Below are 12978 nucleotides of genomic sequence, written 5' to 3' on the forward strand. Positions count from 1 at the left end.
CCCCCTCAGGCCTGCTGACACTCCTCCTCGTGTGGCATCAGAATGTCCACACGGGGGGTGTCACACGCATTCCTCTGAGCAAGCCCACCGAGTATCTGGGTGCTTCTGTCCAGGAAGTGCTTTTCTCCTTTGGGCATTTTCTGGGCCCAGGGGCCCTGCCAGGACACCGCTAACCAAGCACCACATTTTCCACTGACACCAGAATACCCCACTTCGTAGTTCGGTAAAGACACCGTTCAAGGTGCCAAAGCTGGTCAGAGACCTGGGGCAACGTAGAGAAGAGCGACTTCCCCTTCATAGGTTTCTCTCTCTTGGAAAGTTACAAAGCACTGTGGTGAGGGTCCTAATAGCTACCAACATTTTCAGTGAAACAGAGCTTGGGATAGACAAGTCTTAGGTTCAACGGCAGTCAGCTCTTGTTTATTTCCCTTGTCAAGTCCCTTTGAAGAAAAAACTTACTATGGCTTGCTTTTTTGCTAGTGAAATAGGAGGTGAAGTAACACACATCACTTTCAGGTAAAAGTGTTTATGTGAGAAGTGGGTGACTCTGCCTCTCTTCAAAGCTGAGCAGTGGTGAAGGAAGAACATGGTGAGACAGAGGAGTCATAAGAGGGAAGTGACGTAGAAGCCTGGATGAACACAGGGAGGAAACCGCCCTGGAAACTCTCCTGGAGCCACAGCAGACTTCACACGGACCAGAAATACCTGCTTGTTCTGTTAGTCTGCGGAGAGTGTGTCGGTCACCACAGCGCAGCTCAGCCTGCTCACAAGGGGGACGTTTTCTCAGGCCTTGCCTGCCCCTCTCAATGGGAGTCAGCAAGGGGAACACCAGTGCTGGCCTGGAAGGAAGGAAGTTTACCCCCGCCATTCACAGGGAAGGATTCCTGGGTCTGCCTCACTGCACCATTCTTCCTGGAGAAGTTCTCTCTCCAAGGTCTGTCGTATTCTTGAACAATTTGATTTCTGAAGCGTGATCTGAGAACCCATCTACGTTTCCCAGATCACTGAGATCCCATCTAATACCTTTGATATATACACAGATAACTGATTAGACGTGACAAATGTTCCGTAAGCGGAATGGACACAGTCTGCCTGAGAGGATGAGAACAGGAAGGAGGCCGAGGCAACTGGGGAGGAAAACACTGAAACTCACGCTGGAGTTTCAAGAAGACACACATGTCAGGGCAGAGGGATAAAGAAGGCTGAAACGGGAGAGAAAGACATTGATGAGGGGTAAATGGTATTTGAAAAGGTTGTAACTTACAAGTGAGAAGAAATAGAAGAAAAGGCCCAGAGGAAGGTCTTCCCAATGTTAATTATATCTGTCAAGTTGTTTGGGTCGCAAGGACGGAGCCTACTCAGAAGGAGTGTATATAAACAGCAGGAGTCTGTAAGTTTATAAAGAGGTTTGGATCCAAACTTCAGGCACAGGGGACCTCAGCTGCTCTGAGGATGTCTTTGAAGTTTGGTGTCATCTTCCACAGGTCCAGCCCCTGCGTGTGGTCAGGCAGGCTCTCCTGTGCAGGTGGGCTCCAGCAGCTCCAACTTTATAACCTCTTAACTTGGCAGCTTTATCTTGACAGCTGTAGTAAACATTTAGGAATTAGAGGCTACGGCCATGGTCTGCCTTCAGTCTGGGGTAACTTTGAAGTTCTCTCTATCATGGACAGTAGTGATTGATGTAGGTTCTGTGCCTACTCAGAGTTAAGAGTATGACTCCATCCCACCTGCACAGCCTGGACTGACAGTGGATGGAGGGGCTCCCCAGGAGAACATGTGGGCACTGTGACTAGAAAGGGAATGGATGCCAGGGAAGCAGAAATAACCGATGATAATAACGCAAGCCTGATTCGTAGAATGTCCCTCCTAAAGGGACCTCAGAGGTAGGTTAGCTTAAACCCTTTGTCTTAGAGGTGAGAAAATTAAGTCCTGGAAAGAGAAAGCCCAAATGAAAATGCATTGGAAACCTAAAAATCAAATATAAGAAAGACCCACAGTTAGTCAAAATTGAAAAGTTCTATCTTAGCAATTAATCATTATAAATTTATTAAGTATTTTAATTTGAAACATATATATACATACGAATACATACATATACGCACACACGTGTGTAGAGGTTAAGAGAGAGAGAGTCCCTGTCAATCTTTGGATGTGGCATCAAGGTACTTTCTATGAACCGTGACCACATGTCACCTGACTGTCCCCTCTGGAAAAAAAATAAAATATAATAAAATCCAGTTTTATGATATTTAAGGTAAAATGGAAACTTAAAAGTAGTTGCACAGCAACCTAATTACAGCATTTTTCTTAGCGTTTATGATTTCTCACCAATCATTACTGTTTTCTTACCGACATTTAATAGTGACAAACACACCAAATGTTTTCAAAGTGTTAGAATTTATTTTCATTGAAATAGCAACTTTCTCTTTTTCTATTCTTATGCTCATTTCATTGATTTAGTATGATTTTTAATTACACTGAATAATTGTAGAAACACGTATGGCTGTAATAAATAGATTTGGAAACAAAAACAGCTAACTCTTAATAGCCAAGATCCCACCTGTGGGGCCTACCAGAGCCCAGCCTGTCAGCTGTGCCTGCTCAGTGCTCTGCGGCATCAGAAGTTGTCTTTAAAAAATAATGGATGTTTTCTTGTTACGTATTTTATTGTTAGAAAATGGTTAGGGGAAGGGAGGGGGGAGGTCATGGTGGAGGGAGGGCAATGGGTGGGGCCACACCTACGGTGCATCTTAGAATAGGCAAAACTTACTAAATGCAGAATACAAATGTCTACATACAATAACTAAGAAAATGCCATGAAGGCTACGTTGAACAGTTTGATGAGAATATTTCAGATTGTATATGAAACCAGCACATTGTACATCTCGATTGCACTAATGTACACAGCTATGATTTAACAATAAAATAAATTAAAAAAATAAAAATAAATAAATAAAAAGAAAATGGTTAGTGGCTACTTATATGACGTCAATGAAGAGAATGCCCATGATGCTGGACAGGAGACAGTTTGGCTCAAAAACCAGGGCTCTGTTCCTACAAAGCAAATTACATTTAATTGTTCTCAGATCTCCTCAGTTATCTAGGTTGCAGATTTTTCTTTCTACATTTCTTACCTCTTGCTCAAGGCCAATAATCTCTAGTCCAGTGGTTCTCAACTTTCCTAATGCTGCAATATATTTTCATTGTGACAAAGGGGTCATGACCCACAGGTTGAGAACCGCTGCTCTAGTTTAAAAGTCACAAGCTTACAAAGGAGGCAGTGCTATTCTCCACACAGATGTCGGTCTGCCCCTGGTCTGCTCACTCCCTTTCCCTCAGGCCAGCTGTCAGCAGACACAGAGTGGCCCAGAAAGGAAGTTCCCCCTGGACTGCTGCAGACAGGACAGCCCCCTCTGTCCTTTCTACTTTCTGGGGAGTCAGACATGAGGCTTTCTGTATGTTTGCAACATGCCAACACACCACTCAGTTGAGCCATCACGCCAGCCCTGCACAGGCGGTCTCTCCCAAATTGAAAAGAAAAGCAAAATGAACTAAGAACGCAAGGCCACTCTTACGGGAAAGAGAGAGAGAGAAAGAAAAGAAAGAAAGAAGTAAAACAAAAAAAGGTCCAACTCACTACCTGTGAATTGCTGAATTAAATATTAAGTGTATACTTTTAGGAACAAAGAGTCGAAAAGCAAGACCATTTGGTTATGTGTTTTCCCTGTCCAGAGAAAACTTTAAATTTATACTGATAAATATAATAGTCCTTTGTATAATCAGATAATATATTCATATATAGTTGATAGGAAAAAGATAAGAGAATTTGAAAATATTAACTATGTTTTAGATCCTCTGACAAATGCCAGGGGTTCAGAAATAAAGACAGAGCATCATGGAGTCCCAGGGCACTGAATTCAAGGCAGCGCTGAGCCTGAGAGTGCTGAGTGTGAGTAGGTGAGCGGGCTGAGTGTTTGCTGTAAAGCAGCATGTGGCACGTTTGGGACTGCAGGTGCAAGGAGTTGGCTTGGCATAGCTAACTCCTGGGAAAAGCAAGGAAATCTTAAAAAAAAAAAAATAAATAATGATTTGATCTTACTCTTGAAGGAAACAATATTTTCCAAAGCAATACGAAATAGAAAAACATGGCTGGGTTTTAGGCAGTGAAAAGATGTGATATAAATATGCACCAGAAATCTAGAAAAATTGGGAGGCACTTGAGCTGCTGACCTTCCAAGTCTTTATTTTGACCATGGAGTCTTGGCCTCCTGGTCTTTCTTCTTCCTTTGCATCTTAGTAATTTACATGCTGGTCCTTAGAGTAACTATCCTACTATGGTATTTTCTTATTTATATTCTTTATTATCAGTCCCCTACACAGTAGATGCCAGACCTGGCCTAGATTAACATCTGCTCTATTTCAGCATACAAATCAGTGTTGATACTCTGCTGGGGCTTATGACCCAAACATTTAGGGAAACACTTAATGAAATATATTATCATGCCAAGGAACATCCAATAGCTCATTGCTTCCTTAATAAACAAGGTGACGGGTCCCAAGGCCATATGCATGTTTAGAAAGAACTCTGGGATCAAGGCAATATTTTCTCTCCTGGTGTTTTTCTCCCATGCACTTAGCAAAATTCTGTGGCACATTCAGGTGAAACATTCCATGCACTCAAAGGAAAGTCAAAGTAGGGCATATCTAAATTGGAGCCAGAAATATTTTCATTCAGTCCTTCACAGCTTTGATCTTTCTGGTTTTCAGAAAAATAAAGAATTCATTCCATGAGAAGTAAAATTCATGAAATCCTTAAAAAACAGAGCTGGCGTTTTTCTGCCGGGTCCAGACTATTTCGACATATATTGCAAATTTAATTCATGAACCAAGCTGTTCTATAGACTCATTTGAAAATCATCACCAATTGTGAAAGTCATTACAGTTAGCTTTGCAAATCTCCCCTTCATTATACCAGCTTTCTAATGTTAATGATTATGGCAGAGATGAAAAGATGCTGGTCCATGACCCTTGCTGGCTGTAATCAGAGAGAATGCGGAGGACAGCCTACTCAGGGAGAAGCAGAGCATTTTGGAGGGTGAAGAGTTGAAGGCAACAAGGGCATTTTGTGCTCTGAGGATTTGTTGGGGGTGGAAAAGGATTATTGAGAGCCTAGTTAATGGGGCAACACGCAAGTAAGGAAAATGCCAGGGATTTCCTTGGCTCATCAGACAACGCAGAGAATTAAAAATTACAGAAGTGCTCTGGCTCAGGCGCTGGGGGAGTGCTGCCAAGTTCTGGAGATGTTCCCCAGCTCTCCCACGAGCATGGAGGCCAGCGAGACCACAGACCACGTTTCTGGGGCTTAGCTCTGATCACCAATAAACTAAAAGGAGCAAAAACAGCCTCCTTGGTTACGAAACATGGAGGCTTCTTTCTCTTTAAAGGGAGAATAAATATGGATAGAAGATAAGATCTACTTGCACAATAAACTTGCTAGTGTCTTGGCCTTAAAACAATTTATCATTTTGTTTATGCACATACAGAAAACGCCAGCCAAAAATCCAAACGTTTGCTGAATGCATTCACAATGCAGATCTAAAGGAAAAGAATGTGTATTAATACTGGCTTTTTCCTAGTTACACGTAGGTGTTACACAACACAGTCAACAATCGCGGGACATGCCAGTATTGTAAATATTTGGAGGAGGCTGTGCCCCAGCACAATCCAGTGTAAAACGTCCACCAAAAAGAGAGGAAGTAAATATAGAAAGAAACAAACAGGAAAACAAGAAAACAGCTGTAGGTAGGATGGGAAGACTTTCTTGCCCATATAGAACGCATTCTATTTGGAGCTTTATTTGCGGAATTTCATAGCTTTGTTCAGAAGCCTCAGCTTAATTAAATGCATTTCTTTTACTTTCTTAGGAGTGACACTGTAAATGCATAGCCCTAATCTTAACGTTCCATTTGCTGTGGAAGTGAAGGAATCTGGGTTGCCCTTTGTAACAATGCTCTCAGACCACATGGCTAGCTAGAAGCCACAGCAATTTTTAAACGGGCACAAGAACATCTTTCCCTTTCTCTGGATGGGAATGGAAATTTTTGCATGAATTTTTGCTGCTCCATCCCATTCCAGTATTGTCTTTATTAATATCAACATTTCTCTCCTGTTTTGTTGCTTGGGATCATATGTACTGTATATGTCGTTTTGCTAGCTCATGATGCATTTTATGTCTGATTTTATAAATTTGCATATCCCTATGTATATGTACAGTCTTTCCTTTTGATAATTTATAAAAACTTTTGAGATAATGAGTAATTTCCTGAAATATCATGTACCAGGTATTAGTGGCTATGGAATATGATCATTGTGTTCACGTGGCATCTACAGCTTTGGAAGGGAGGACCTTGGGTGAGACCCTGAAATTTGTTGCCTGACCTCGATTGTCAGTCAACTTCTGCTCTCGACCCCTCCTCAGAGTTTCTAACCCCCTTCATCCTATTTCACATGCTCAGATACTCCCCAGACTTAGTATAGGTTCCAAGATCCTTCACAATGCAACTCTGGCCTACTTTCAAAACTATTGTGTGCCAGGCCCTTATGTGGTCTATGATTCCTCCATCCAGCTACCCCACCAACCACTTACAATTTTTGTTTGAATTGCTTCTCAGCCTTTTGGCTGAGATCAAGTGTAGTAAAAATTTTGTTTGAGCATCTGCAATTATCAGGCAAATAACTAAATGCTGGGATTACAGTGGTGCGTTTCCAGGGAGTTATAACAGCAGGGACTACGTGGGATACATCTATCACAGGGTGGGATGGCCTTAGACGCCTTCCAAGAAAAATTAACATCTAAGCTGAGACCCAAAGGCTGAATAGAAGTCAATCAACACATGCGGAGTATAGAAGTGACTAGAACTAGACAGGAGGAAATGGTCTTCTCAATGTCTTATAAATAGGAAAATTCTTGAAGAACTGGAAGAATTTCAAGATGACTGGATTGTAAGGCTTTGTGGAAGAAATAATTATTCGTATTTCTCCCAATACAAACACAAACACAATGCTCCTTCATTCCTCTGTCCCCGTCTCCCAGTGGGTACAGGGTTCTCAGTACTGTGATGGTCTCTCAGTCATCACTTCATGCATCTCAGGAGGTCTTTCCCCACCACAGCATCACCTTAGAGACTCCTCTGTGTCCTATTCCCTATCACACTTACAGTGTTTCTCATGTTAAATAGTCATGACGCCTGCCTTCATCTCTGTATGCTTTGTGGGCAAGAATTTTGAGTCCTCATTGTTGTTTTCTTGACTTCTAGCAGAGAGCAAGGTCACGGTAAATATACAGGATTTTGAGTGAAAGGAACAGAGATAGTGAAAATGATGTCTTTCTTTCTTGCCACCCATCTGCAAATGCATGGGTCTGGGTTGTAAGATAGGCAATCTTCTCCAGACATGTATTGAGGAATGAAATTAATTCAAAGCCTCCCAAGGAAAACACAGGTGACTCATGAGATCTTTATCTCCTCCAGATAACAGAAAAGGAACAGTGACAGAACCAGGACAGGATTTGTTTAAAAAGGCCTACATAGACCACACACCCTTCTGGGGAGAATAATTAATTAGATTGGCATGGAGAAAGAATGGAAAGGAATGCAAATATTTGATCCTTTCTTGGGTGAGCAGATAGAGTTCTTTTTAATGTGCAAAGCAGGTTTTAGGAAATCTTTGGAGACCTGGCCTACTAGAAAAGGAACACAAAGCAGAATGCTGGCAGAGGAGTGCCTTTTTCTTTACATGGTATCTTCTTTTAGAAATAATTTTTCTTCTCAAGTTAAAGAACATAAATGGCAAGCAGCCAGTTTTGTTAGACCAGGGGTGCTAATAGGCACCCTATCCTATTTCTATCTCTAAAAAATACCTTGGCAGTGGCAAAGAAAGCAAAGAAAAGACAGGTGCATGAATTTAGGAAAGAGAATGAGAAAAAAAGGGTACCGAGGGGGTGAGGTGATGCTGGTGCTTAAGAAAAGTGGTGTGTGCTGTGTCTTCACACGAAAGTGGTGTGTGCTGTGTCTTCACACAAAAGTGGTGTGTGCTGTGTCTTCACACAAAAGTGGTGTGTGCTGTGTCTTCACACAGAAATGGAGTGTGCTGTGTCTTCACACAAAAGTGGTGTGTGCTGTGTCTTCACACAGAAATGGAGTGTGCTGTGTCTTCACACAAAAGTGGTGTGTGCTGTGTCTTCACACAAAAGTGGTGTGTGCTGTGTCTTCACACAGAAATGGAGTGTGCTGTGTCTTCACACAAAAGTGGTGTGTGCTGTGTCTTCACACAAAAGTGGTGTGTGCTGTGTCTTCACACAAAAGTGGTGTGTGCTGTGTCTTCACACAGAAATGGAGTGTGCTGTGTCTTCACACAAAAGTGGTGTGTGCTGTGTCTTCACACAGAAATGGAGTGTGCTGTGTCTTCACACAAAAGTGGTGTGTGCTGTGTCTTCACACAAAAGTGGTGTGTGCTGTGTCTTCACACAGAAATGGTGTGTGCTGTGTCTTCACAGCCTCTCTGGGCTGGATGAAATTTTGTATAGGGGAATCCTTGTAGTTACCTTGCTAAGGAAGAGATTTTTTAGGGGAATGCTTATAGTTACCTTGCTAAGGAAGTACCGGATACATCATAAAGGGAAAGTACTCTTTCAGGAGATGCTATCCATTTATACAAACTTGGATGTGTTTTCTAGACAATTCACTTTTTATGAGTAGTAATACTATCCTCTCAGAAATCTCTTGCGGCATGAATGAAAAATATACACACATATATATGCTAATAGTGATATTATGAAAAAAATATATAATCTCTTTCAAAGACGAACATCAAGGAAAGAATAGACCAGGTGTGTAGCTTCTTTGGCATTTCTTGCCTACAAGTTTGAAATGATCCTCATACATTTTGTGAAAATGCCAAGCCCTCCAAGGCACACACGCTTCGGCCACTCAGGCCAGAACCATTCTCCGCAGCTGACAAAACCCATACCTTCCACAGTCGCTCTCTTGGGCTGAATAGTGATGGCTCCTTCTGCGATATCTTCATGCTGGTGCAAGGGATTTATTTTGGATCCCCAGCTGTCGGATCCCACCCACAGAAAGTGGCCCACTTGGTCAGCTCTCTTGGCTGCTGCAAGGATCTGCCTGTGACAAGGAATATGAAAAGGTATATTAATGACAATAAAAGCAGCTGAACACATGGATGCATATTAGCAGTCAATCCAAAGGAAAGCAAGCTATTTCTTCTGCTAAAGTAACCAATCAATTGCCAAAAAATATATATATATATGGTAAGGAATTTATATCCTTAATATATAAAGAGATTTTGTGAATAAGGAAAACAGTCAAAGCATTTTGAGAAAAATAGGCACAAAGCATTAAAATTTAGAAGATAAAAGAAGAGGTATAAATGCTTAATTAGTGGGGGAGATACATTTACTCCCATTAAAAAGAAGGGGACTATAAATGAGGACAAGATCTCAAATTCACTTATCGCTTCGGCCAAACTGCTTATTTTGCTTTAAGTTTTGCCTGGGGGCTGGAGAAATGAGCATTCTCTTCCCTTGCTGGTAGGGTGTATCACTTTTGGAAATTTATTTATAAATTAAAGGTCTTAAATTATTTATCAAAATGAACAGAATTCCACACTAAACACAAAAATTAGCAAACCATGTTTAAGAATGAAAATAGTATATACATAGCAAGGACAATGAGGCCAAATAAAAGAAAACAGGATATTTTTGTTGCTAATGTATTATTCATGGAATAAAATTAATAAAATTAATATTTCTGTTTACTGGCTTGGTGCCTATAGCTCAAGAGGCTAAGGCACTAGCCACATACACCAGAGCTGGCGGATTGGAATCCAGCTCGCCAAACAACAATGACAACTACAACCAAAAACTAGCTGGGCATTGTGGCGCGTGCCTGTAGTCCCAGCTACTTGGGAGGCTGAGGCAAGAGAATTGCTTAAGCCCAGGAGTTGGAGGTTGCTGTGAGCTATGATTCCACAGCACTCTACCCTGGGCGACAGCTTGAGGCTCTGTCTCTAAATAAATAAATAAATAAATAAAAATAAAAAAAGAAAAAAAATTTCTGCCTATTGTTAATGAAAAAGTGATGGCAGTACTTTTTTTTTTTTTTTTTTTTTTTTTGTAGAGACAGAGTCTCACTTTATGGCCCTCAGTAGAGTGCCGTGGCCTCACACAGCTCACAGCAACCTCCAACTCCTGGGCTTAAGCGATTCTCTTGCCTCAGCCTCCCGAGCAGCTGGGACTACAGGCGCCCGCCACAACGCCCAGCTATTTTTTTGTTGCAATTTGGCCGGGGCTGGGTTTGAACCGGGGCTGGGTTTGAACCTGCGACCCTCGGCATATGGGGCCGGCGCCCTACCGACTGAGCCACAGGCGCCGCCCAATGGCAGTACTTTTGAAAGATGAGGGAATAGGTAAGACATAACTGCATTTGCGGAACAGGAAAAGCTACAGCTGAAGCCCCTTTAGAGAAGGGGCTTCACAACAGGAGAAGTGATTTGCCTGCTTCTCAGGGAGTGGCAGGAGCAGGCACCTCAGAGGTATAGGGCTAACTATGGAAGGATTGTTTGAAAGATTATATATGAAATGACCAAACTCTCACTTTCCTTCTCTTTATTCTAGGCAGGAAATGGAATGACAATTTTCTGATAAAAATTTCTCATACTGTGAACACCCAAACGGTGAAAGATCACGTGTTAAATCCTGGGCTGGTGTGGGAAGGAAATGATTAGAAGTCGGTGAATTAAGTATTAAAATGTTCAAACACTTCAGGAAAGTTAGACTTTGGCTCACAGAACGCTGGAACCAGGGGTATAATGCCCCAGGCAGAAAGCAGCTTTTTTTTTTTTTCACTTATCACCCTGGGTAGAGTGCCATGGCATCACACAGCTCACAGCAACCTCCATCTCCTGGGCCTAGGCGATTCTCTTGCCTCAGCCTCCTGAAGCTGGGACCACAGACGCCTGCCACAACACCTGGCCACCCTTCCTGGTGCAATTTGGCCGGGGCCAGGTTTGAACCCGCCACCCTTGGTACATGGGGCCCTACCCACTGATCCATAGGCGCTGCCCAGAAAGCAGTTTCTTTTCCTAGAAAAATCTAATCCATTCCAGAAAATAGATGTTGGGAGTTGACCTGGAGAGAGCCTCCGACAGAAAGAAGGGAGTCTTTGATCCTGATCAGGCCCCCAACCCTATTCCTTGCCCCTGGACATAGACCTTCTGGTTGCCTTTTACAAATACGAACTATAAGAAGTTACTCTTTATTGAGGGAAATCTTCAATGTAAATTAGAAAACTCAACTAAAAAAAGAAAACCAGTGTGGCATGGGGAAGAGATGCTCTATGAAAAAGAGCAAAGTAACACATTTCAGTGAACGTTGTCGCATCTATCACCAAGAACAAGATAATAAGAAAAAGTAACCGATGAGGGACAGCTCTTACCTATTAAAAATATGAAATTAGAATTTCTTTAGTATAGATAAAAAAAGAAGTGAAGAAAGGTCTTCAAAATAAAAATAGCAAACCATTAGAAAATAAGAAACTATAAGTCATTTTTTTTTTTCTCTTACTAAGAATCGATCCAGGAAGACCTATATCCAACTAATACTTTTAGGACAAATGTAAAGAGAAAATAAATTTTATGAAATGACGTTTTCTAATGAAGGAAAACCAAAAACTTGGAAGTATATGTTTTGAAATTTAAAAAGCTCAACCAGCATAATAATAGAGGGGCAGGAAATAAAGCATGTGACAAAAGGTAAAATCTCTGGAAATAATGGGAATATTCTAACGGCAGAAAACATGCAGAAATATTAGAAGTAGAATATCACCAACCTCCTGTAAGAATAAATTAATTAATTCATTAAATAAAGATGATGGATGATAAAGTGATAATTTCAAAAATTTAAGAAATGATTTTTTAAAGAATTTTAATATTTGACACATAAAGAATTCTAATGCAAATAGAATTTGCATATTTGTCCAGTAGGTGTTATAGACTTTTCCATCCAATATTAGAACTGCAAACTCCCTACGAGTTAAGGATCCTATAACTCATTAATCACCACAGCTCTTTGCTGTGCCATGTACATGTATTTAAAAATAAATATGAGGCCACATTTACCCAACTACTAAGTGTGGAGGTAGAATAAGGGCATTATTAGGGCTGGGCATGGTGGCTTACACTTAGAATCCTAGCACTTTGGGAGGTCAATGCAAGAGGACAGCTTGAGATCAGCAGTTCCAGACCAGCCTGGGCAACATAACAAGACCTCATTTCTACAAATATTTCTACACCCATAAAAATACCTCATTTCTGGGTGTAGAGGCATGTATCTTTAGTTCCAGAGTTTTGGGAGGCTCAGGCAGGAGGACTGGTTGAGCACAGGAGTTTGAGGTTTCTGTGAGATATGAGAGAGGATATTTGCACTCCGGCCTGGGTGGCAGAACAAGATCCCTATCTCTTTAAAATAAAAAATCCTAGGCATGGAACACAAAATCTTTTATTTAATTTACTTTTTTTGTTTTCATATTTGTTTGTTTGTTTTTAAAGACAGAGTTTTGGTCTATTACCCAGGCATCATCATAGCTTGATGCAACCTCAAATTCCTAGGTTCAGTAATCCTCCTGCCTCAGCCTCCAGAGTCTCTGGAACTTTAGGTACACATCAGCATGCCTGGATAATTTTTTCTATTTTTTGTAGAGACAGCAATTTGCTATATTGTTCAAGCTGGTCTTGAACTCTTGGCCTCAAGCAATCCGCCTACCTCAATCTCCCGGAGGACTAGGAGGAGTGAGCCACCATTACACCTGGCCGAACTACTCTGTTTAAAAAAGTTATTGGAGGATATGCTACAGAAAAATAAGGAAATAGACCAAGAATAAAAATCACATAGGATCCAGAAAA

The 12978-nt window shown here is 41.4% G+C and overlaps 1 protein-coding gene across 4 annotated transcripts in view; it reads right to left on the minus strand.

Moving 5' to 3' along the window:
• GRM7 (glutamate metabotropic receptor 7) overlaps nucleotides 1-12978 on the minus strand; it is a 988889-nt gene that overhangs the window by 495834 nt on the left and 480077 nt on the right. For all 4 annotated transcript variants that reach the window (XR_008381860.1, XR_008381859.1, XM_053600338.1 and 1 more), the window contains exon 4: nucleotides 9028-9182. Coding sequence is in view for 2 of the 4 variants with exons in the window: in XM_053600338.1 (XP_053456313.1) it covers nucleotides 9028-9182 (155 nt within the window). In the remaining 2 variants the exon portion in view is untranslated. The remainder of the gene's footprint in view (nucleotides 1-9027; nucleotides 9183-12978) is intronic.

Source organism: Nycticebus coucang, chromosome 8, assembly GCF_027406575.1.
Source record: "Nycticebus coucang isolate mNycCou1 chromosome 8, mNycCou1.pri, whole genome shotgun sequence".
Classification (NCBI taxonomy): Eukaryota; Metazoa; Chordata; class Mammalia; order Primates; family Lorisidae; genus Nycticebus; species Nycticebus coucang.